This window comes from Cucumis melo, chromosome 1, assembly GCF_025177605.1.
Source record: "Cucumis melo cultivar AY chromosome 1, USDA_Cmelo_AY_1.0, whole genome shotgun sequence".
Lineage (NCBI taxonomy): Eukaryota > Viridiplantae > Streptophyta > Magnoliopsida > Cucurbitales > Cucurbitaceae > Cucumis > Cucumis melo.
Genome location: NC_066857.1, coordinates 31327339 through 31353483, shown reverse-complemented (window position 1 = coordinate 31353483; position 26145 = coordinate 31327339). Strand labels below are relative to the sequence as shown.

At 35.4% G+C, this 26145-nt stretch overlaps 1 protein-coding gene across 3 annotated transcripts; it reads left to right on the top strand.

The window, feature by feature from the left end:
* Window positions 1–5592: 5592 nt before the first annotated feature.
* LOC103492685 (uncharacterized) lies at window positions 5593–24890 on the top strand. Of its 3 annotated transcripts, XM_051086727.1 has the most exons (12): window positions 6215–6662; window positions 6793–6860; window positions 7491–7599; window positions 8378–8460; window positions 8598–8756; window positions 8988–9089; window positions 14983–15195; window positions 16012–16193; window positions 21707–21845; window positions 23043–23207; window positions 23574–23657; window positions 24406–24890. In XM_051086727.1, exons 1-12 carry the CDS (start codon window positions 6590–6592, stop codon window positions 24511–24513), a joined length of 1485 nt encoding a protein of 494 aa, XP_050942684.1. In that variant the 5' UTR covers window positions 6215–6589; the 3' UTR covers window positions 24514–24890. The 3 variants fall into 3 exon arrangements, with proteins under 3 accessions (XP_008451376.1, XP_050942684.1, XP_050942679.1); XM_008453154.3 differs by lacking the exons at window positions 14983–15195; window positions 16012–16193; window positions 21707–21845; ... (1 more) ...; window positions 23574–23657; window positions 24406–24890 and adding an exon at window positions 9820–10210 and having other exon boundaries at window positions 5593–6662; XM_051086722.1 differs by lacking the exons at window positions 6215–6662; window positions 6793–6860; window positions 7491–7599; ... (1 more) ...; window positions 8598–8756; window positions 8988–9089 and adding an exon at window positions 14727–14900.
* The last annotated feature ends 1255 nt before the right edge of the window (window positions 24891–26145 follow it).

The window sequence follows — 26145 nt, the reverse complement described above, 5'->3', positions numbered from 1 at the left end:
AATTAAAAATATTTACAAAATATAATAAATTTCCAGATCTATCATTTTATGAATAATAGATATCGATAGACTTTTATCAGTGTCTATCAATATCACTGGTAGACACTAATAGAATGATAGATATGAGATTTTACTATATTTCGTGAATATTTTGAGTAATCTTACTATATTTGAAAATGCTCCCATTACTAACATAAAATTAAAAAAAAAAATCTAATTTTTTTGAAATATGCATGTGGGTGAAATTGTCAATGTACCAATCGTATAGAAAAGCTAATGAAAATATCAATAAATAAGAATGATTAAGAAATTCATTATAAAAAATTACTAATTAAGCAACATTAAAATAAATATAATATAAACAACAGATACGTTAATCTCTTCTAAAATTGTAGAAGGTTTATTTACTAATCTAAATTTAGTTTTTGAATTCTTGTTTTTATAATTTTTTAAAAATATCTATTAAAATTGGTGAAATTTTATTGAATATTTTATCAAAAATTAAGATATTAATATTTTCATCAACATCAATATTTTAAACATTTCGATCTTTCTGGAAGATAATAATAGAAATAATGATTCAACTTAACGTTGAACTCAAAATTTGATAGCATATGCTAACTACTGTGTTCATACACAAAACAGAGATTTATGATAATAGTAAGAAAAACATATATTTAGATATAGTAGGAATTAATAAATTAAAAGTTAAGTAGAGAAAGCTCTCTTTATTTATAATGGCAAACTTTATTTTAATGTGAAATCCCTATCTTTGCAAAAAGCAATGAAGACTGTATCATTAAAGAAAATTTGAATATGCCTTTCAAAGAAATCTACTCTTTCATAAATACTTTCAACATATTACTTTAACATTATTTCATCGTTAATACTCATCAAACCGAAGAAAAAAGAACAAAAACAAAAATAAAAACAAAACAAAAATATCATTAATCATTTGCGATATAATAAAATAAATCAAAATATTTAAACAATAGTTCCTGTCTAATCTATGTTTATGTACACCTCTAATAGAATCGGAATAATTTGTAAATATTTTGGTTCATTTTATCGTTTACATTAATTTCGAATGAAATTGTATTTATTTATAACTTCATTTAAACTTTTCATTCATTAAATTTTTTTACCATCTCACCTTAAATTAATGCTAGTTATTTTTTATTGTATCAAAACTTCCATTTTTCCATTTATCATATTTAAAATATTTCTAAAACTATATTATTTTATATCTACTTTTTCTTACGTTTTAAAATTTGTATTCACACATAAACATTTAGAGAGATATCACAATATATATCTAAATCTAAATGTTGTCTTATTTTATACAAATTGTAACGTCTAAAAATGATAAATAATAGTGATCTAACTAAACTAGCATTAATTAATTAAGATAACTTTTGTCAGGAGCTCAACATTTCTATCTTCAGTCTAATTAACTATGAGAACTTGGATTTATAATCTCAAGAACAAGTATATGTCCATCATCACTAATCTTTGTTCATGTTAATATTAAATTTGTTTAGAAACTTAAAATTCGGTTTATTATATATATTTGACTTTAGAATTTTTATTTTTTCAATATTAGGCATCAAGATGAGTTTAGCTTAACAATAACAAACATGACTTATCACTTTAAAGTTCGATCCTCATCCCATAGTTACTGTACTAAACTTAATTGTGTATGTTATATATATATATGTGACCATGAATATTCATACCAACTTACAAACTCATATAAGATATTAAATTCTAAATGGTACATGGTCACCATAGATCGAACTTATTAATTCTTTATCCTTATTAGTCATACTAAACTTATGTATTAGTTAAATGAATTGAGTCGTACACATGTATAAGGTTTCATTTCTCTAAACAATTTACGTAATAAAATGGTTTTTTTTAATGCATAAATTTTAAAATATATTCTAAAAATAAAGCCAAATTTTAATTAGACATTACCTCACCATCAAATCTACAATTTTTTTTTTGATTCAAAGATGGTGAATAATATAATATTAAATTTGTCATCCTCTATCAACCTTCGTTTTTTAGTTACTTGATTATTTAAAATGGTATAAGAACAAGTAGTCTAAAAAACGATACTCAAAATTTGGAGACGAGATAATTTAAATAAAATGGTTAAACTAAATGCACACCTCTAATTAAATCTAAATTTAATGAGAGAAAAATATATTTAAGTTTTAGGAATAAAAAACATTGAAAAGGAATATATTTCACTTAATTAAAATATTAGGAATATAGTATAGAACATTGAATGGAATAATTCATTTAATTAAAATAATGTTTGTCTAACAAATTTTCAAGATATGTTATATTATGTTACATTTAAAATATATCGTGTAGTGTCTTCCAATTAGCTCAACGAGGGAGAGCTCATTGTTAACATATGAAACTAATTAATGGAATAGAATATTTCATATTTATAATATTGTTTTCTCATAAATTTCAACGACACTTTTATCTCGACAAAGATGTCTTTATGGTTCGATAGTTAAATCTAAATTAAACATTTGGTTCGATAGTCAAACTAAATTAAAAGTTTCAATTTAAAATACAAACCAAATTGAACCGAACTAAATCGATTGTTTTTTCAAACCTGAACTAAACCAAATTGAATATCTACAATTCAATTTTTTTTTGTTTTATGTAATAAATATTTTTAAAACGTATATAGTAGTGTATGTATAAGCACTTCTCTATTCGATTTGGTTTTAACTAACATAAATAATATACTCGATCTTATAAGATATATATAATGCAAAGATGTATAATATTAAAAAACATATATAATATATAAACAGTTTAGTCTAATTTGATTTTTTAATTAATTAATATAAATATAGCTGAGTTTATTTGAACTCAGTATTTCAATTCATAACCAAAGTGAACTAAGAAAAATTTAGTATTTTTGTAGTTTTTATAACTTAACCGAACTAAAACTTTCGTTAAAACAAAAAACGATTTGGATTCAATTGAGTAGATTTTTTATGAACACTCCTAATGGTACGATGCAACACTGATTAAATATTTAGTATATTAAATCATGTCATCAACAAGTGGAGATGGTTACGATGGGACTAATTAAGTTGCATGTTGGAACAAAAATTTTGTATAATCATTTGGGCTTTGGACATTTCATGGATAAATAATACATGTGGGCTATGAACAAGAAGAGATCTCAAATTGCATATGACATTAGTTTGAAAGGGTTTCAACATACATCCACCATGCAGGCTATGCTATAGTGAGTGTTATATATTTGCATTTTCTTTTTTTATTCTGTCTTTAAATTTTGGTTAATTCACGTAAGAATTGGGTATAATGTTTGTTGTTAAAGCCTTGGAAAAGTCCTAATTTAGTTAATATATATAAGTTAACTATAGGTATATGAGTCATTGACTCGATTTATAATATTGATACTTTTTACATCCAAAGGATTTACTTGTTACTAATAGAGTCTAGCCTATGTGCTTCTTTAGATCCCTTGTTTCACTCCGATAGTATTATAAATCGAGTCAATGCAGAGGAAATGAATGTTTTTTCATACTATTAAGTAAGTGAAATAGATAAAACATAATCTGTATTATGTCATATATATCACTTATTTTACTGGATCTTACGGAGCCTGGTCATGCACGACATGGTCAAGTCTGATCATGGAAAAGATTCTCTTCAAGCGAACCAGCCTACCCTCTGTATGGAGCTTTCGCGGTGGTTGGAATAAAGACACGTTTTGTTGTGAATCCCAATGTGGCAGATAAAAAGACATATATCTACATGGTCCAATCAATAGTTCAAGTCACACACTTCCATAATCCATTTTCTCTTCGAAGAATTCCCTTCAACTATTATTGAAAAATAACGAATACATTTTCGTGGAGTTGAAGGGAAATATCCAAATACATGTCTTATTTTTCAATAATCCATATTTGCAACAATGAAATACTCTTCCTCCCCCTGAGTAATCACAAATAACTAAATTACAAATATATGATTTTTATTCTCTATAAAGGACCAGAAACGTCTTGCTTACGTATCATTGGGAAGTGCATTAACATAAATACGACAGTAAGAAGGGGTAATACAAAAGTGTGTAAACTATAAAAACGAGTCAAGGTAGACTGTCCCACACTAGCACTTCCGCGTAATAACTCTACCAAAGGCGACCCTATTACTGGAATAGCTTCCGATACACCTGTTACAATTTTGACTGCCCAATAACCAATTTGGTCCTGAGGTAAGGAATAACTAGTTACACCAAAGGATGCGGTCAATACAGCCAGAACCACACCTGTAACCCAAGTCAATTCACAAGGTTTTTTAAATCCACCAGTAAGATACACGCGAAATACGCACATGATCATCATTAAGACCATCATACTTGCCGACCATCTATGAACTGATCGGATTAACCAACCAAAATTTGCTTTCATCATTATATATTGAACAGAAGCAAAAGCCTCAGTAACGGTCGAATGGTAGTAAAAAGTCATAGCAAACCCATAGCTACTTGTACTAAAAAAACAAGTAAGCGTAATTCCTCATGGACAATAAAATATGTTGACATGAGGAGGAACGTATTTACTAGTTATATCATCTACAATCGCCTGAATTTCAAGACGTTCTTCGAACCAATCATACACTTTATTGAGATAGGTAAACCAAGGGGACCCCCCTCTAAGAACCGTATATGAGAATTTCGTCTCGTACGGCTCAAACAGAAACACCCAAATACCGCTCGTAACTGATACGTGTACTAAAAATTTTCAAACTTCTTAATGCTATGATTCAATTTTTTGTATCAAAATACGAAAGAATCAAAATCCAAAAAGTCTTCTTTGTAGTTATAATGCCCAAATATCAAGTCGGCTCATTCGTAGTTATATTGATCGTTAGGGGCCTCTTGAATGTTCTATTTACCTTTTTTTTTTCTTTGATTTGTATGTAATGCCACTTTACTCTTGTTTTCTTTATTATTGATAGGAATTATCTTGTTAAGACCCTATGAATCAATTAAAACCTTAGATTCAGACTAGAACCTAAGGATAACATGACTAATTAGTTAATGCAACCATGTAGTGCCTCACTCTTGGTTTTTATTATTTATTTTATATTCTTATTTTGAACCAATCACTTTAAATTAGCATGTTTGTTGAATTTTAACGTTGAGAATGTTAAAATATATATAAATGAATATGTCAAGGGGACCATAAAAAAAGACATTGTAGAACCAAGAGATTGTAATATGAAATTATCTAAGACGTAATTTACACACATATATATAAAAGACACACACACACAATAAGATTGATTACTTAGGCTTTTAAGTACTTGAAAACGAGGTTAAATAGGAGTTGTTCTCCCAAATCATACAATTGTGATGCGATTACATAGCTTAAGACAATTTATCCATGTGTGTCAGAATACTTAGACTTGAATTCTTTGTTTTTTATTATTATTGATTTTTGAATAAAAACAAAAAGAATTTGAAGAAAAGTCTCCCAACGATTTTTTTATTCCTATATCTTCTTATGACCAACATCTTCGAAAGATTGGTTAAGAAAAGTTTTGATTCAAGAAACTCCCGACGGCTTTCTTTATGTCATTAAGAGTTAGCTCTATTTTTCGATGGGCACACGTCGTTGGAAAATTTGTTACAAATTTTTTTATGCAAAGAACTCTTGATGGGCAAAAGGCAGTCGCGAGAAATTGTCATGAACTCCTGACGATGTCTATATGTCATATGAAGAGACCATCTCTCGAGACATATGAATGGTATTGGGAGTTCTTGACCACTCCTGACAGTTGCTTTATGTTCGTTGGGAGACCAATCTTCCGACAGATCTTTTTCGACTAATCTACAACTGTTTTATGCTCGATGGAAGACCAATCTTTCGACAATTCTTTTTTGACTAATCTACAATTGCTTTATGCTCATTGGGAGATCGATCTGCTGATAAGTTCTTTCAACTAGTCAACCAACAACTTGTAGTTGGTCGAAAGTTCACTTGCTAACATTTTTTTAGATACAGAAAATATCATTAAAGAAATAAAATTATTAACAAATTTTGTTATATTTTATAAATAGTCTGGATATTTAGTTTTGAGAATGGGCTTACACAAGAAAAGAAAATAAAATAAAATAAAATAAAACAAAATTTGTTGAAGGTGGGTCGGGTCGCGTATCGAGGGTAGCTTTGACTTTTGCCATATGAGGAGTCGGTCTCGGTGGCGGTGTGCGGCGGAGAAAGACGTCGTCTTCTCAATCTCATCTGAAACAGAATATTCTTCCGAATCTAATCCTTCTCTCTGTTCCTCTTCCCAATTTCTAAGGCTCTGTTTCTTCCTTCTTTTTCAATCCTTTGATTCGATCTTGCCCTAACTTTCCCATCTCCATCTCCCTCATCTTCATCTTTCGCCGATTCTCCCCTTTCCGTCTTCTCATCCAACCTCAAAAAATCACCTTCCCTACAAGATTTTCAATCCCATCCACAACAGGGCAAAACCACCACTTGGGCTTCAATCGGATTCTCTTTTTTCCTCTCTAATCATGGCTTCCACTGATGTTCTTAAACGAGAAGCGAATCCTTTCCCTTTTTCCCTTCCTAACGATCCACTCAATGGTACTTCTTCTTCTCTTTTGTTAATCGTATCTGCTGTTTACATTTAATAATACCAATTTGAGTGATTTTGCTGTTTCTGTTATAAAATTTTGAAAGTTTCTCTGGGATTCATATTTCTTGATTTCCACAGGTGATACGGATTCTCGGGGTATGTCAATCGAGAAGAAGATAGAATTCTTGGAGAGCTTGACTGGGAAGGTGGGGTGATTGTAAATGTTAGAAGTTTTCTTCTTGGATCGTCATTCCATCTGGACTGCTCTGTGAACTGCTTGCTTAAGTTTCTTGTATTAATTGTAGTTCTGTTGATACGATGCTTTTGCAATGTGCTTTTGATAAAATGGAAGTTTAACTTGGTTACCTGATGAGGAATAGTTACATAATATTTGGATTCTAATCTAGGTTTTTTGTTTCGTTTTGCATCATATCATTGGCTTCATTTTGAAGGAAAACTAGTAACCATCTGGTCATTTTTTTCAGTTCTCCTTTTTTCAATATTATTAGGAGTATTTTTCATGTGGTAAGGTTGTCTAGCATTTACTATTTATTCTCTAAAGGAAATTGGAATTACATTGAGAAATGAAGGTGCATCTCAATGCTTAAATGTGTTATTTGAGTGATACCAATGGCAACTCTCTTATTATATGAAGTGCCAGTGTTCATATTCCTATCATTTCCCCAAAATTTTACAAAAAGGCTTCAGTTTAAGAAAACTAACTTTTCCCCAAAGTTAAATTGATACTGTACTTTCCTGTTTAAATTTTGACAATCTTTGTTCACGAAACTTCTCTTTTTTGTTAACTCTTAATTTTTCCCCCTTACTCTTCTCAGGTTACCAATAGGAAGTCCCGCAGATGGTTAAACGATCGTCTTTTGATGGAGCTTGTTCCTCGCTTGAATGCTGAAGAAATTAGAGGGCTGTTTGCTCCACCACCTTGGGGTGTGATACATCTAAAAACTCTGTCCTTTTCTTAATTATTAAATCTTTGATGAGAGTTATTTCTGAGTAACATAGATGCTAGATATTTTAGAAGGTAGAGCCTTCTTGCTTTCATCATCTTTTGTTATATTGTGCTATATGGTTCGAGGTAAGACATCGAGGTAGCTATTATTCTGATAAGGCCCCTAAGTATGTCTATGAGAAAAGGAATATGAGGGAAGAGAGTGGAGGTTGCTTTTGTAATTAGTTAGTTTGGTGGTGGGGTGCAGACGTCTGTAGGGGCGGAACCCGGGAAAGAGTAAGGAAAGAGAAGGAGTAATTAGGGGAAGGAATGAAGAAGAAAAAGAAGAAGAAGAAGGGGGATTTGGTTTTGATTTATTTTAGAACAATGATGTTTATTTTTTTAAGATGATTGGATACGGGAAAGTGATCTAGACTATGATATCTGAACCTAGGAGTTTTCTGTAAATTTGTAGTTAATCGGTTATTAAACATAGCATCAGTTAGAATTGGTAGCTTGTTCGATTTGTTTAGGATCACATTTTCCAAGCCATATGCTGTTTTAAATTAATTTATTTTTAGTGTTATTATGGCCATGATCATTCTGTTTGTGCAAGATTTTCTTTGTCGCATCTAGTGGCTTGACTGTTAATTCTTAGAGGGAATGGCTATATCTGCAAATCTCTCCCATCCCAATGTTTATTGATCCTTTTACCCGAGCCCAGAAATTCCTCACACTGGTGAAAAGGATTCATCATGGTTTGAGTTTAATTTGCAGGTGATGATGTACGGCCCACAACATTCTCCATGACTAATGCAGAAGACTGGGACAAGTTCAGGAGTATTGACATGGATAAAGAGGTCTTTCTACTTTTCACTTTAATGTTACCATTTTCATTTTTTGAACTTCAAAACAGCAGACTGTTGCATAAATTAAAGAATGGCAAAGCAGATGTCCTATTTAAGAACTTAATCCAAATATGTAATTTTCTTGTTAGGCTAAGATCATTGGAGTCTTCGAGAACTCATCTTCTAAGAGAAAGGGTCATATTGATGCAGATAAAATGGCTTTCTTGAATGCCTGGCGTAGAATTGAATGTCGAACAAGGGAGGCTCTTCGCCGTAGTTTTCGTGCGGAGCTTGTTGAAGGTTATGAGGTATGAATGTGTAGAATAATTCAGATTTGTTTCATTCATTTCATTTCCTAAATGGGTTAATTAAAAGTCTCGAATGTCTCTTTTCACATTTACTGGATGATTAACATGGTAAGTTAAGCCTTTTCTCCATCACAAAGCTGAATGTTAGTTGAAGAGTGGCAACTGCAAGGGCATCAATCAACTCAACTTATAAACTTGCTAATAAGTTTCTTTTTATTTGTGTCTTTTCAGGAGAGCATAAGATCATTTATTTCAGACACTTGTAAAGAAGATGTCTTAATCATGCGAGTTCAAGATCCATTCCACAGATTATTGCTACATGGAGTTTGTGAGGTATTTCCTCCTGGTTGAATTTAAGGAAATAAACTGGCTCAATAATAAACTTCCAAATTTACACAAGCTGCTATAATATGGATCAATACATTAAAGAACATACAATTTAAAATTTGGTAAGTTGAAATATCACTTTACTTTTGTGTTTTTAGGGACTCGTTCTCTTTTAGTTCTTTCTACTTCTGGATATCTAGATTTACCACTGCAGTCGCTATAAGTCCTAGTATTAGGCCTTATAGTTGGTTTGAAGGTTTTTTTGTCAAACTGGTAAAATAGTAACAATAATAACAATAATTGTTAAGAGAATGTGACTATATTTCCCTAATGTGTAGAAGGGAAACTAATAGAGAATAAATGGGTTTGAGAAACGTTGCTGATAAACTTAACGGTTTTAACTAATTTCAAGATTTGTTCAAAGTATGAGGATTAGATTTGGACATTTAAAGACCTTGGACTGAAGTACAAAAAGGGTTAAAGTATAAGGACCAAAACCAATTAAATATATGAAATTCTTATCTTTCACAAGAATAGAGATGAATTGAAAAACTTAAATATTGAAAAAGTGTTAAAGTATAAGGACCAAAACCAATTAAATATATGAAATTCTTAACAAGAATAGAGATGAATTGAAAAACTTAAATTTTGAAAGACTAGATTACATTTAACTCGAATAGGCTGTGTACTATTTGGCTGATTTCTTTTTACATCATACAAATTGTTTTGTGGGTAGTTCTACAATTTGGATTCTGTGACCGTTCTGGAGTCAAAGAACAAGGGCTCTACGAAGATGACTCGGATAACAAGGAAGAAGAAGGCCATGGTTGAGGTCCCAAATATAACTCTGACCCATTTCCTTAAAATGTCCAAAGAAGGAACATGGTAGTCTCAATTGATTAGATGAAGAAACTTGATAGAACCTTATTATTGCATTGATGTTTGTTACAATAATATTAAAGATTCAATGTTAGGGTGTAATATTTAGACTGTAGGTTCGTACTGTACAGTTGTTGCTATCCTGCTACTGGACCGATGTGTATTGTAAATTATTCTCTCTTTCTCTTGGCACCAATCGTACCATTCATATCATTTGAACAAGGAAATGCCTTGCTTCCATTATTCAACACATGCCTTCCTCTTCTAAGTTTCATTGGATTGTTATGATGTTGATCATAGTTATGTGAAATTGTGGGCAAATGATTGTCAATTTTTTGTAACGAAAGATTGTAACTAATTTAGAAGAGAGGAGATGAAGCCCATTTTTTGAGTGATTATTTTGAAGGCCGACAAAATTTTACATATAGTCTTATATTGGTTTAGTTTTGATAAACATGTGCTTGAGATTCGTTTATTTTTTGTTTTTTTTAAATAAAAACTTAACAATTTATTTACAATTTATATTTAATTATATCTGATTTTTTTTAAAGATAAATATTTTATCAAATGTTTTATTTTTAAAATTTATCAATTTTATATTTAATATTTATATATCTATTGTCTATGCATCTATCTTTTTTAGGACAAGAATCGAGCTATACTTAAAAAAATATTTTAAAATATTTATAGTGTATATATTTATATTTATAATTTATTCACATACCACTTTCAAATATAATAAAATAAGTTAAAATATTTATAAAATATAAAACTCAACGGTTAAGGAAAGACTTGTGGTCTGGCTGAAAGACAACGAACTTAAGCTGTCTCCTAAACATCTCTTAGTTATTTATAGCAATGCTAACACAAATGTAAACGAGGGAAAGTGACCAAATGATTTTTCAGGCAATGAGCCAATGGGGGATCATCGTTTCAAATGAAGTTTCTATGTTGGAATATTAGAGGGCTAGGCTCTCCTTCAAAAAGAGTCCAAATAAAAAGTTTAATTATGTCTTATGATCCTGATTTCATCATCCTAACAGAAACCAAAATTCACACTCTAAATTATTTCAACATTAAATCCCTCTGGAACAAACCAATTGCAAATTGGCAAAATTGGCAATCTCTTGAAGCTCAAGGCTGCTTAGGTGGAATCCTTCTTATGTGGAATAGTGCCTCTTTCAAAGTAGAAAAAATGATGAAGCAGAGATACACATTCACTGTCAATATCAGAGAAACAAATGGAAAGGATCGGTGGCTAACATCTGTCTATGGTTCCACAAAGTGTAAAGACAGGGATGGGTTTTGGAATGAACTCAAGATTCTTCACTCCCTTTGTTCCCCAATTTGGATGCTAGCAGGAGATTTCAACATTGTTCGATGGCCATCCGAAACCAATGCAAAGAGTCTAGACAAAAAGAATATGTCCATCTTCAACAACATAATTCAAGACTTTGGACTCGTCGACCCCCTCTTTCCAACAACTCCTACACTTGGTCCAATCTCAGAACTAATCCGATTTATTCTAGACTTGGCCGATTCTTATACACAAAGGATTGGGAAAGTACTTTCAAAGTTCATCACTAAAAAACCATGCAAAGAACGGTCTCTGATCACTTCCCTATTACTCTGGAATCACATCACATCACGTGGGGACCATGTCCTTTCAGGCTTAACAATGCATCCCTCAATGAAAAAGACTTCACAAAAATTTTTCCTACTTGGTGGGAGAACACCAAAATAGAAGGACACCCTGGTTACTCCTTCATACAGAGGCTCAAAATCTTGGCTACTCGAATTAAAGACTGGTAAAAGCAAAAAGTTTTGAGTTACAAACTAGAAAAAGACTCCTTTACAAAGGAAATAGAAGCCATTGACAAGCTTGAATTTCAAAATCTTCTGATCTCCATGACATAGAACTTAAAGAAGCTCAAATATGGAGACAAAAAGCTAGACAGAAATGGATCAAGTATGGTGACGAAAACTCGACCTTCTTCCACAGGATTTGCTCCTCCAAATAAAGGAAGAATATGATCAAAGGAATCACTGACTCAAATGACCAAGTTTATGACACAACAGATGGAATCTCAAATGTCATCATAAATCACTTCAAAGGTCTTTTTAAAAAGAAAGAAAGCAGAGAAATACTCATATCAAACATGGAGTGGAATCCTTTAAATGACATTCATCAATCTAATCTCTGCAAGACCTTTGATGAGGCTAAGATAAAAAGAACCATTTGGTCTTTAAGCAACGACAAAGCACCTGGTCCGGATGGTTTCCCCATACCGTTCTATAAAACACACTGGCATATCCTTAAAAAGGATCTGATTGAAGTCTTCAAAGAGTTCCATGGCAATTGTGTCATCAACAAATGTGTTAACAACACCTACATTGCTCTCACTGGCAAGAAGAATCTTTGTTCTAAACCAACAGACTTCAAACCAATCAGCCTAACTACCTCGCTGTACAAGATCATGGCAAAAGCTTTGGCAAACAGGATCAAAGAAACTCTACCTGACACTGTGGCGAAAAATCAAATGGCTTTTGTCAAAGGTAGATAGATAACAGATACTATCCTCATTGCTAATGAAGTGATCGGTTATTGGAAATCAAAAAAGGAAAAAGGCTTTATCCTAAAGTTGGATGTGGAGAAAGCCTTTGACAAGATAAGTTGGAGATTCATTGAATACATGCTAAATAAAAAAAAAATTACCCAGAAAGATTGAGAAAATGGATTAAAGCATGTATATCAAATGTGAATTATTCTGTTCTCGTCAATGGAAAACCAAGAGGGAGGATAAAAGCTCAAAAAGGCATCAGGCAAGGCGACCCCATATCCCCCTTTATTTTTGTACTCGCGATGGATTACCTTAGCAGACTGCTAAATCACCTAGAGAAAAGGCAAGCTATCAAAGGAGCTAAAATAAACAACAGTTGCAGTATAACACACCTCCTCTTTGCATACGACATTCTGATATTCGTGGAGGATGATGATGTTTCAATCCAAAATCTCCAAACAGCTCTCGTGCTATTTGAATTAGCATCTGGACTGAATATAAACCTTCTCAAATCTACTATAAGTCTGGTAAACATTTCAAATGATAGAGCTTCCAAAGTTGCAAGTATACTTGGCTTCACTCAACAATTCCTCCCCATCAATTACTTGGGAGTTCCCTTAGGAGGCAAACCTAACTCAAGAGTTTTCTAGTCTCAAATTATTAAAAACATCCATAAAAAATTGAGCAGTTGGAAATACAACCATATCTCCAAAGGAGGAAAACTGTCATTAATCAGATCATCCCTAAAAAATAATTCAACTTATCAGCTTTCGATCTTCAAAGCTCCAAATCAGATCTATAAAGATATTGAGAAAATTTGGAGGAATTTCCTTTGGGGAGGCACCACAAATTCAAATAACCCTCACCTTATTAACTGGGGTATTTGCACATTGCCAAAAGACAAAGGTGGCCTGGGTATCACAAGGGTGAAAGCCTCAAACTTTGCACTCTTAACAAAGTGGCTTTGGCGCTACCATAGGGAACCAGAAGTTCTTTGGAAGTCGATAATTGATGCCAAATATAGCAAAACATTCACTGGAGGTATTCCAGATTTTGGAAAGTACTCAAGCTCAAATGCTCCTTGGCGCTCCATCATAAAAGGAAAAGACTAGTTCAATTCAAAAATTACCTGAAAAATAAACTGTGGAGGATCATATTCTTTTTGACACAGCAACTGCAGGACAAACAATATATCTCTAAACCAAAAAGCCCCAAGACTTTACGCATTATCAAGCTGTAAAGAAGCCATTGTCAAAGAAGTTTGGGACTCGGGGATAAACGATTGGAACTTTAAACCAAGAAGGCCACTCAATGAAAGGGAATCCAATGCTTGGCAATTACTAAAAAATTCCCTACCCACCATAACACAAAATTCTACGGATGACAGACCAGTTTGGAACGAAGAGAGCAATGACACTTACACGACTAGATCAGCAAAAAAAGCATTCTTGGAAGAAGCTCAACACTTTCAACTCCCTCAATCAACACAAAGTCTAGGCTACAAAAATCTCTGGGGTTCCACCATGCCTCCGAAATGTAAGTTCTTTATTTGGACAATTCTATACGAGAAAATTAGTACCATGGAGGCCATTCAAAAGAAAATTCCTTCCTGCTATCTCAACCCAAATTGGTGTGTCAGATGTAAAAGCGCAAACGAAGACATCAATCACCTCTTTCTGTCATGCCCCAATGCTACACAACTATGAATAAAGATGCAAAATGAGATGAACTTTGCAATCCCTCTACCAAGCATCAAAGACTTATGCTCATATCTATGTGCTCTAAAAAACAGCAACATGAAAGAAATCATTCGCTTCAATGCAATAGCGGCAACTTTATGGACAATTTGGCTGGATAGAAACAACCAAATCTTCAAAGAAAAAGTTTCCACTTACCGGAATACATGGGAATACATACTCACTCTGATTGGAACGTGGGCAACAAGGAGCTCCCTCTTCAAAAACTATTCTCAAAGCACGGTAGCTCTCAATCTCAACGTATTCTCTAACTAATTACTTTGTTACCAGGCTACTCTCCAGCCCATGTAACTTCTATTAAATTCGGTTTTAATGAAATCCTGTTATGGTTGCTTAAAAACACCATAACAAAGTATCCTTATCAGGAAAAAAAAAAAAAAAACTCAACCGTTGAGCATATTAGATATATGTGTCTATTAATCGTTTATTATTGATAGAGTTATCTACAATAATTTGTATAAATATATCCATTTTTCTTATATTATCGTTGTCGTTGACTGAATTATGGAGGGAGGAGGCTGCTTTGTTTCTTCTTCTTCTTCTTCTTCCTGGCAGTAGCCACCATTCTCACACTCCTCACTTTCTTTACAATGGCTAGCAAACCAGTCAAGTATTTCGTGGTATTTTACTTTACTTCATCTCTATCTATCTTACATTCGTATTCTGATTTGAGAATTATTCTGATTAATTCAAATGAAATAGGTCGATGCTTTCACCGATTCGGCGTTCAAGGGAAATCCAACTGCTGTTTGTCTTTTGGAGAATGAAAGGGATGAGACATGGCTCCAAGATTTGGCGGCTGAGTTCAATATCTCCGAAACCTGTTATTTGATTCGCATAAACGATGAAGAGGGGACTGGTGATTCGCTCAAGCCCCCCATGTTTAGCCTTAGATGGTTCACTACTGTTGCTGAGGTTTTTCCTTAAACGAATTCTCTGATTGTGTTTGATTAAAGTTCTGAAACAACGTACTTTGGCCTATTATTTTGTCAACTACCTTTTAGTTTCTTCTTTATTACAATCCTTGCTCGTCTGTGCAACTAAATGAAGGTAATATGATTGATGTTGCTAAATTATAGTGAATACGAAACACCCTTTAACTTTACCCTTTGTTTCTGAAAATATCCTCATCTTCTCAAAAGTAGCAGTATTACCCCTCAACTTGTTGGGTTTTTGGTAAAATATTAGAATCGCAGATGTTTCACATTGGAAAAATTCAAAAGCTCCAAACATTATATAAGGAGCTTATGCTTTTGGTTTCAAAAAGTTGTCCCAGTTGTGCTAAGTCTTGTTAACTTACCTTTTGTATTCATTAGTTTGAGAGTGGAAAAATGTTGTAAGTAGTATACAAGCTTTGAGAGAGTGATTTGGGTGTAGATAATTTTTTTTTGTGTGATTATAACACAAGTTCCATATACCATGGGGAAGTAGAATTTAGAATTCTTCAGAATTTCAAATAGAAAACGAGAATTAAGATTGTGTGGTGGCCCAATCATTCATTCGTCACTGCTACACCATTTCATATCTCCTTGCGTACAAAACTATTAAGTAATTGTACTGTAAGGTAATTTTGAGACGTTAGTGAAAGTTCGTGGGTAATATTGTAACTTTTTTGAAAGTATAGGGATATTTTTTAAGCAAATGAAGAAGTTTAAGGAAACTTATTATAATTCAACCTACAATAGTTTGGTTGAATCTTGTTGTTTCTGATTAAGACAACTTTTTTTACAGGTAAAGCTTTGTGGTCATGCAACATTGGCAGCTGCACACATACTTTTCTCAACTGGTTTAGTAAATTCAAACATGATTGAGTTTTCCACACGTTCAGGAATTCTAACTGCTAAAAAGGTTCCAGATGTCAAGCAACTTGAGTTTTCAAATGTTCATAATAATGGTAAATCACAAGATAGTTGTGTTAGGACTCCAGAAATCCTTAAGAACACTTTGATTTAACTTGCCAAAATATCAAGAAACTTACAGCCCAAACTACTAAGACTGATCTTCCTCTAAGGAGAATACACAGAACAAAACACAAAAAAAAACTCACAGCAATAAGCTCTCTATTACTGCCCTACTACACCACACAAAAACTCAGAATGAAAACATCCCCCTATTACCCACGAAAGGGCTTATTTATAAGTCCAGCCTGCCTGCTTCAACGGTCTTCTGCTCTCTTCTTCAGTCTGCTCCCACCTTTTACCCGACATTTGTCCTTTCTGCTCTGCCTGCTCCCTCTTTCCGTTCCACTACTAACTAACTTGCGGTCCCCCCTCCTTGCTTTCCTCACCATTTCCACGTGTCCCCTTGTCTTTCTTCATTCTGTTATAGGTAAATAAAATTGGGGGTCTAGCATCACTCTCCTCCTCTAAATCCACCTTGTCCTCAAGGTGGAACTCAGGAAATTGTACTTTCAAATCAGCATAATTTTCCCAGGTGGCTTCGTGCGGGGGTAGTCCCTTCCATTGGACTAGCGCTTCCCATTCCTTTGTAGCCTGGTTCCTTCGGTAAGCATAGATTTCCTCCGGTTGAGTGATCCACTCATGACTTTCGTTGATAAATGGATCAAGGGATTGGACTTCCTTGATGTTCCCTATTGCTTTCTTAAGCTGAGAGACATGGAACACCGGATGAATGGCTGCATTGCTCGGTAGTTCCAGCTTGTATGCCACGGTCCCAATTCTTTCTAAGATTTTGTATGGTCCGAAGTACTTGGGAGATAGTTTTTCATTACGTTTCTTTCAAAGGGACGCCTGCCGGTATGGTCTCAGTTTGAGGAACACAAAATCCCCGGTTTGAAATTCCACATCCCTCCTTTTTAAGTCTGCGAATTTCTTCATCCTTTCCTGGGCCACCCGTAAGTGTTCCTTCAGTGCTCCCAATACAACATCTCGGTCTCTTAGTTGCTGGTCCAACGTGGAATTAGGTGTTTCCATCTCTCCGTATTGGATCAATGGTGGTGGAAGTCTCCCGTAGACTGCTTGGAAGGGGGTGATACCAATGGATCCATGGTAGGTTGTGTTGTACCAATATTCGGCCCAGTGCAGCCATTGGCTCCAATCTCTTGGTTTCTCTCCACAAAAGCATCTGAGGTAAGCTTCTACGCTTTTGTTAACTACTTCGGTTTGTCCATCTGTTTGAGGATGATAGGAGGAGCTTCGGTTTAATTTGGTACCGGCCAGCTTAAACATTTCGGACCAAAAATGACTGAGAAAGATTTTATCTCGGTCTGAAACTATGAACTTGGGAAATCCGTGCAGTCTTACCACTTCTTTAACAAACACTTCAGCCACAGTCTTAGCAGTGTATGGATGTTTTAGAGTGAGGAAATGTGCATACTTACTTAGCCGATCCACAACTACTAGAATCACTTCCCACCCGTATGATTTGGGCAGCCCTTCGATGAAATCCATGGAGATGTCACTCCAGATGGCGTCTGGCATTTCAAGGGGTAGCAGCAATCCTGCGGGAGATAGAGCAGATGATTTATTTCTCTGGCAAATCACGCATTCATCGCAGTATTTTTGAACATCCTTCTTCATTCCCTTCCAATACAATTCTCCGGCCATTCTTTTATAGGTTCTAAGAAACCCCGAGTGCCCTCCAAACACCGAGTCATGATAGGTCTGCATAATAGTGGGAATTAGTGTAGATGTCCTAGATAGAACCAATCTTCCCTTGAACTTCAGTATTCCTTCATGGCAAGTGTAATGTGGAATTTCTATGCCCTGTTCTTCGATCATTGAGAGGATTTCTTGCAGGGCTGGGTCCTTTCTAACTTCTTTCTGAATCAATTCCACATCCAACAAAGCCGGTGCTGTAATTTGGTTCAAGTGCGCCGTGGGTCCTATTCTGGACAAGGCATCTGCGGCTTTGTTCTCCAATCCGGGCTTGTAAAGTACTTCAAACGAATAACCAAGTAGCGTAGCAATCCATTGCTGGTATTGTGGCTGTATTACTCTTTGTTCTAACAGAAACTTAAGTGATCTCTGATCCGTTTTCACTGTGAACTTTCTCCCCAACAAGTAGGGTCGCCATCGCTGGACAGCCCACACCACGACCATCAGTTCACGCTCATACACTGGTCTAGCCCGATCCCGCGTGCTTAAGACTTTGCTGAAGTATGCTACCGGTCTCTTGTCTTGAACCAGTACTGCCCCTACCCCAAATCCGGAGGCATCAGATTCGATTTCGAAGGGCAAATTGAAGTCAGGCATTGCCAATACCGGTAGCGTCATCATGGCTTTCTTGAGTTTTTCGAATGCTACCTCTGTTTCCTCTGTCCACTTATACGCCCCTGATTTCAACAGCTGTGTTAGTGGTGCAGATATACTTCCATAGTTTTGCACAAAGCGGCGGTAGTAGCCGGTAAGCCCCAGGAATCCTCTCAACTCCCTTACATTCGCAGGTGCTGGCCACTCCTTTACCGCGCGAATCTTTTCGGGATCCACCTCAATACCCTTCTTCGAAATGTAATGCCCCAGGTAGCTGATCCTTGACTTGGCAAAATGACATTTGTCGAAGTTGGCATATAACTCGCTTTCTCTTAAGATTTCCAACACCACTTCAAGGTGTTGTCCGTGCTCCTCCATTCCCTTGCTGTAAATCAGTATATCGTCGAAGAAAACAAGTACAAATCGTCTTAAGAAAGGCTTGAATACCTGATTCATCAAAGCTTGAAAGGTTGATGGGGCGTTGGTGAGGCCGAACGGCATTACCATGAACTCATAATGCCCCTCGTGGGTTCGGAAAGCTGTCTTCTCGATATCTTTGGGGTGCATCCGAATTTGGTGGTACCCAGCTTTGAGGTCAATCTTTGAAAAGACATCTGCCCCATTCAATTCATCAAAGAGCTCCTCCACGACTGGAATTGGGAATTTGTCCGGTACTGTCACATTATTCAATGCCCGGTAGTCCACACAGAATCTCCAACTTCCATCCTTCTTTCTTACTAACAACACTGGGCTGGAGTATGGGCTGGTGCTTGGCCTGATAATTCCCGAAGTGAGCATCTTGTCCACCAATCTCTCCATCTCCTCTTTCTGTTGGTGTGCGTGCCGGTATGGTCTAACATTGACTGGATCGGCTCCTTGTTTTAGGTATATATGATGCTCTATTCCTCGTTGGGGTGGGAGTCTGTTTGGTCGTTCGAACACATCTCTGAACTTATTGATAATTGTCGTCATCCTTCCTTCCTCTGTTTCTGTGAATTGGGTGTTTGCCTCCCGGTCTTCCCTGCCCTCTTTTTCCAAGGCTCGACACTCCACCAGGTACCCCTGATCCTCCGTATCCCAGCTCTTTATCATCCCTTTGAGGCTGATTTGTGTTTTCGTAAGACTCGGATCCCCTTTGATGGTTATCTTGTTGCCCTGTTCGAAGAAAGTGAGTATCAGATTCTTCCAATCAACCTCGGTGGTTCCTATCGAATGCAGCCATTGCATTCCCAAAATGGCGTCAACTCCTCCCAACTCCAAAGGCAAGAAGCTATCTGTGACCTTGCAATTTCCTAGCCACAGTTCCACCTTATCACACACACCCTTCCCTTTTATAGATGTACCCGACCCCAGTATCACCCCATAGTTGGGTGTTTCCTTCATTGGCAGCTGTAACTTCTCCACCAACTTCTCAGCAATGAAGTTGTGGGTAGCCCCACAATCGATCAGGACAACTACTTCTTCCTTTCCCAACCTCCCTTTTACCTTCATTGTCCCTGGGTTCGTTAGGCCCACCACTGAGTTGATAGATAATTCTATGTTCAAGTTTTCCACGTTCTTTTCTTCTGGTGGCTTTATCTCTGTCTCGGCATCAAAAAACTCTTCCTCGATGATCTCTAACTCCTCTCCATTCTATTTTACTAGTAACATACGCAGCTCCTTGTTGTCTTTAGCTTTGCACCTGTGCCCTGCGTAGTATTTCTCCCCACATCGGAAACACAGCCCCTTCTCCCAGCGGGCTTGAAATTCGGCATCCGTTAGTCTCTTTGTTGGTCCTTCCCGTCGATTTTCCCCAGTCGCGACTTCTCTCAGCGTGATGGTTCTCATTGGCCAGCCGCCTGCAGTTGTGTTTTCATTCGTTGGTGAAGAGTGTACATTCCGCGTATTGGCTGTCCGCTGGGCCGCCTTACTATCGTAGGCGCTGCTCAACCCGCATTCCTTCCGGACCATCTCTCTGTTTTCTATCTTTAGGGCCATCTTCATCATTTGGGCCAGCCCAACGGGCTCCCACGTTTCTACTTCTGACTTTAACCATGGGCTCAAGCCATTCATGAAGGTCTCTTCTAATACCACCGGCTGTAGGAATGCCACTGGCGCCAGGAATTTGTCAAACCGATTCCTATACTCCTCCACTGTCGTCTCCTGCTTAATGGTAAGGAAACGCCCTACCAATGTGCCGTCGCGTATAGATCGGAATCTCACCAACATTTTCTGTTTCAAGTCTTGCCATCCTTTAAACGCTTCTCTTTCTTCTTGTGACCTGTACCAGTCCAACGTCGGCCCGTCGAAACTGATGATCGCCACGGTTAGCTTCTCTGAGTCAGATAGGTTGTGTATTTTGAAGTACCTGTCGGCCCGGAATAGCCACGAATCAGGGTCGGTCCCCGTGAAAATCGGCATTTCCACTTTTTTAAACTTGCTCCGGTCCATCGCCGGTCCTTCCTCGGTCTTTCCTTCAATTTTCGGGTCATTGGAAATGGCGGTTATGGTCGTTTCTTCCATCTGGGTTTTGCTCGAGGAACCTTCAACCACCTGCTTACCGGGTGAGTCATCTCGTAGGATGCCTTCTAAGTATTTCAATATCACTTGCTGTTGTTGGTATTGCTTGTCAATCTGAGCATTCATCTCCGTAATCGTTTTTGACAGAAGGGAAACGTTTTCCTCCAGCAAAGGTAGCCTCAAGATTCCTTGTTCCACCATGTCCAGTCTTTCTTCGGTGCTTCTCGTCATCGTGGTAGGTTTTCCCAGGTAATAGTGCTCTGATACCAAAATGTTAGGACTCCAGAAATCCTTAAGAACACTTTGATTTAACTTGCCAAAATATCAAGAAACTTACAGCCCAAACTACTAAGACTGATCTTCCTCTAAGGAGAATACACAGAACAAAACACAAAAAAAAAACTCACAGCAATAAGCTCTCTATTACTGCCCTACTACACCACACAAAAACTCAGAATGAAAACATCCCCCTATTACCCACGAAAGGGCTTATTTATAAGTCCAGCCTGCCTGCTTCAACGGTCTTCTGCTCTCTTCTTCAGTCTGCTCCCACCTTTTACCCGACATTTGTCCTTTCTGCTCTGCCTGCTCCCTCTTTCCGTTCCACTACTAACTAACTTGCGGTCCCCCCTCCTTGCTTTCCTCACCATTTCCACGTGTCCCCTTGTCTTTCTTCCTTCTGTATAGGTAAATAAAATTGGGGGTCTAGCAAGTTGCTTTATTGAATTGGATTTTCCAGCTATCCGGACGCTAGAACTCAATTCTGCTGCTGATGTTTCTTTAATCTCCAAAGTCTTGAATGTTTCTTCTATAGTTGACATAAAGATGTGTAACGTCGATTTCAGTGATCTATTGGTAAGTAAGCCCCTCATTTATCATTGATGTTTTGTTACTAACTCTACTTTTCATTCTATAAGATGAGAATATTGGTAGATACTTTTACATCATGAGTTTCTTTTTTGTGCCCGAGTGAGCAGAGTTCAGCCAATCACTCATCTCCATTGTTGTACTCTTAAAAAAGGAAAGATTTCCGCATTGAGAATTATTCACATCTGTCATCTACATTTACAATTAAAAAAGCTCTTTGGAGAAACCTAGACTCTGCTCCTTTGACAAATCTCTCAGCCTAAACTTGCGTGGAAATCAACTACCTGCCTTCTATTGTTTCCCTGTTCCTCTGACTATTTTTTCCACCCGTTATCATTTCAAAATGTATTCCACTCAGACAAACTTTTATGTGCTTCGAGGATTCCACGAAATGATGATTTCTTTGATAGAAATGAAAGAATGCGAAAGGGAAGACAAAAGGCTGGCCTACAAAAATGGAGGAGCCAAATTTGACCTAATAAGTAAGAAAAAGAAAGGCTCAAATTCAAAAGAACAAGGCCTAACAAATACTTTCAAAGTCTCTTGAGACACGCCTCCAAAGAGAGCCATCTAATCTAGCTAGGAATTCAGTCTCCTTCAAAGACCTCTTGACGCCAAAAGATTTTATTGTTACTCTTAATCATGATACTCGATGACCATAATGCAGCAAAAAGAAAACTAGCATTTGAAATAACACTACCCTCATCCTTGAATGGATATCCTCCTCCATCAATATCATAAAGCAACATTACCTAATCCCTATCATAGCACACTCAAGAAGTCTCGTTTCCCTCTCAAAAAGAAAAAAAAAAATAAAGTTGCCCGGAAGTGATATAAATATAAATACTTTAGAGAGGGCTGGTATTCTCTCCCTTCTCCTGTTACCATCTATCACGCCAAAATCATAAGCATTTGTATACTATTTCCCTAACATATCTACTCAACATTCTCTCCTTACATCTTTCCGATTTGTCTAACTATTTGGTTGAGGCGTGTAACGACTTGGTCGAGGGTGAATTTCTTTCTTTGCTCCATCTTGCGCAACGAAAGTTAATTTGGGGCCTAAAAGATCCCAAATTCTACTAATCAACTAGGCTTTGTAAACTAGACTAAGGGGCTCATGTTTCAGTTAAGTAGTGTGTTGGCATCTCGATTTAATCTGTTAACTAAGGCAACATTTTGCAGGTTGTTCTTCCTTCAGAAAAAGACGTAGTAGATTTTCAACCTAACATTGATGAGATTAGAAAGTTACCCGGAAATGGAGGGGTAATCATAACTGGAGCATCCCCTGCTGAGTCGAAATTTGATTTTTATAGTCGTTATTTCTGTCCCAACTTTGGGATCAACGAGGTATTGAATGCTCAATCTTCCTCTAAAATGTTATAATATTGATAATAGAGTTTAGTCCATCCTTCCATGTTTATGAGCAATTAGGTTAAAAGCCACTTTTAGTCTTTAGATCTTGAACTTCGATAAAAGTAGCAATTTAGTTATTTTACTTTGACATTCAAGTTTGTAACAATTTTGTCTCTGAGCTTTATTGATTGTTACCTTCATGAAAGTTTAGGGACCAAAACTGGTTGTTAGATAGTTAGGCGAATTGGACATCAAATCAACTATGGAGGCATTGGGAATCTCAATGATGTTCTTCTAAGTAGTTCAATTTCTATGTTCTTTACAAACATCTTAAATTTTTGGTGTTTGTTGCCTATTCAGGATCCTGTAACTGGTAGTGCACATTGTGCTTTGGCGGTCTACTGGGCCAAAAAGTTGGGCAAATCTGATTTTGTTGCTTATATGGTACTCTCTCTCTTCCCTATCAACTTATTTTCCAACATGCTCATTCATAGCCTTAATTATCTGTTACTTATTTTCAAACATTAAATCAAAACTATAACTGATGAACAGTCTTTATATACTATGAAAAAGTACCTTTGAGGACTTAAAAAGCAGTTTTGAAAGCACTGAAGAAGGAAAAAATGTGAAGGAAACTTTATTGAATGAAATAGACTTAAAATGGATATAGATGTGTATGAAATTCTACACTAAGCAAATAATTTTTCTTTAATGAAATAGTAATTGTGGAATGTTCTTTTTTAAGAACATATGAATCGATCAGTCTCACCTTATTTGAACTCACTGATGGACTTAGTGTAGGTCCAGAGGACTGGAGCTCTCGCTCCCTCAACTTTGCGGTATTTATTTAATATATGTAAAAAAAACCTATATAGTACGAATTATATTAGCTAGTCCAATGGTAAATTTGTCTTCCAGACCTAAGTTCAAGCTCCACTATTTACATTTGTTTTTTTCACATTATTTTTTTTAATTATAAAAAAATTCCCAGCTCGCATAAGCATCAGAATAACTGTTATGATTAGAATTGGGTTTATTAGATATTGTTTCTTGAAAAAAGTGAATAACGTTTTGGTTCAATTTAAACTAACATTAGAACTTATAGTTGACCAAACTCAAATAAATTTGACCTAGCTTAACTCAACTCGATGGATATAAATTGAATTGGGTGGTTTGGATTTTTTTTGGTTAGGCATCACCTAGAAGTGGAGTATTGTACGTCCATCTGGATGAGCAGAAACAAAGGGTTCTACTGCGAGGGAAAGCCATTACTACGATGGAAGGTGTTGTATTGGTTTGAAATTTCATTTTCAACCATTGTTCAATCCTCTCTCTCCCACTTTCTTCTTCTTCTTCTTCTTCTTCTTTTTTTTTTTTTTTTTTTTTTTTTTTTTAATAATAATAACCTTATTAAGTGCTATTGAATGGTTATTCTCATCCAGCACATGACTTTATTTAGCCCTTGGATTTGCATTTGAAATTTAGATGTTATCTTTTGTGATGTTGTAATATGGAATTAAAGCAACTTTGGTACCAAAATGCTAAGAAACTTGTAGGATCTAAGGACCATGTTTAAGGATAAAGCTCAAAAGAACTCAACTTGAAAAGTCTTGTAATATAAGAACTCAACTCGAACAGCTGTAAAATCTCTAGATTACACAAAACTTGAAACTATCATCGATGCTTGATCCTCACGGTAGCTTTACAAGTAAGATAAATAATCCTTACTTGAATGATCCAAATATTCACATATTTTACCGCCAGATCAAAGCATATATCATATGTAGCTTTATATAACTTCAAAGACCACATATATTCTTTTAGGAGGCATTTCAATGGCCATGATGAGCCATAAGGTAAATGTCACATAAATGGACTTAAAAATGAAAAATACATTTAACAAAAATCATAAATCTGAAATTCCAAGATTTTAATGAGCAACCCATAAATTTTGTAACCTTCCAAAAGCTATGAAGCCTCATCTGAAAATTTTGTTCCATAAATAATCGAACTTATTTTTCTTAATTTTCTCTAATAAACTTAAATGCAACTTTTTATATTTCATCGTAAATTGGAAATGATGTAATAATGTTTATTATTCTCAATTCTCATCTTCAAGATTTGCATGGGAATAATCTATGAAACTCTCTCACTCACATTATCTATCCATATCTATATCTATGCTCTATTAGAAAAGGTTATGAGAGAATTTTTCAACTCCCTTTTTTGCTTGTAATTTTTTCAATAAAGACTCCTGGCTCTCTACCCTCCTTCCATGCTCTTTACTTTTCACGTCTTTTCGTTTTTCATTTAGGATCCGTTTGGATTGACTTGAGAAAAAAATTTTTATCAACAAACTCATTTTTATAAAAATTGTTTAAAATACATTTAAAAAACTAATTTAAATGGCTTCTAAATACTCTTATTTGTTTCAAAATAATTTATTTTTTAAAATAAACACTTGAAAATGTAATCTAAAAGCAGGATCAATTTTACATTTCTCTTTTACTATTATTTCTCTCAAAAATTCACATCCTTTTTGTATCTCTGCTTCCTTTTTACCTTTCACATCTTTTCTTTTTCATTTATTTTTACAATTTTTTCATTATATACTTTCAACACTTCTTATTCAACAATTCTTTGTTTTGAATAGTCAATTTTTATTCAAAAAATAAAACAAGAAAATAGTTGTCTAAGTTACAAAATTCCACAAACTCAAACCTATTATAGATATATTTCAACCATTTATATTTTTTTATTTATCAATAGCTGCCTAGCCATTTCTCACCATCTCTCCCCCCATCATTTAAAAAATAATTCTTTTAAATATTTCGTTGTATGGTAAAGAGCACCAACTAAATATGTGTAACCTAGACTCCACCTAATTATTTCACTTAATACGTCTTCCGTTTTACTAACAGATACAAATATT

What these genes read in the sequence shown, in the direction of transcription:
- LOC103492685 (XM_051086727.1), top strand. Translation starts at nt 6,590, where the DNA reads ATGGCTTCCACTGATGTTCTTAAACGAGAAGCGAATCCTTTCCCTTTT. An exon ending in TGCTACATGGAGTTTGTGAG is followed by an intron (nt 9,090 to 14,982) that starts GTATTTCCTCCT and finishes CAAATGAAATAG; the next exon opens with GTCGATGCTTTCACCGATTC. An exon ending in GGTTCACTACTGTTGCTGAG is followed by an intron (nt 15,196 to 16,011) that starts GTTTTTCCTTAA and finishes CTTTTTTTACAG; the next exon opens with GTAAAGCTTTGTGGTCATGC.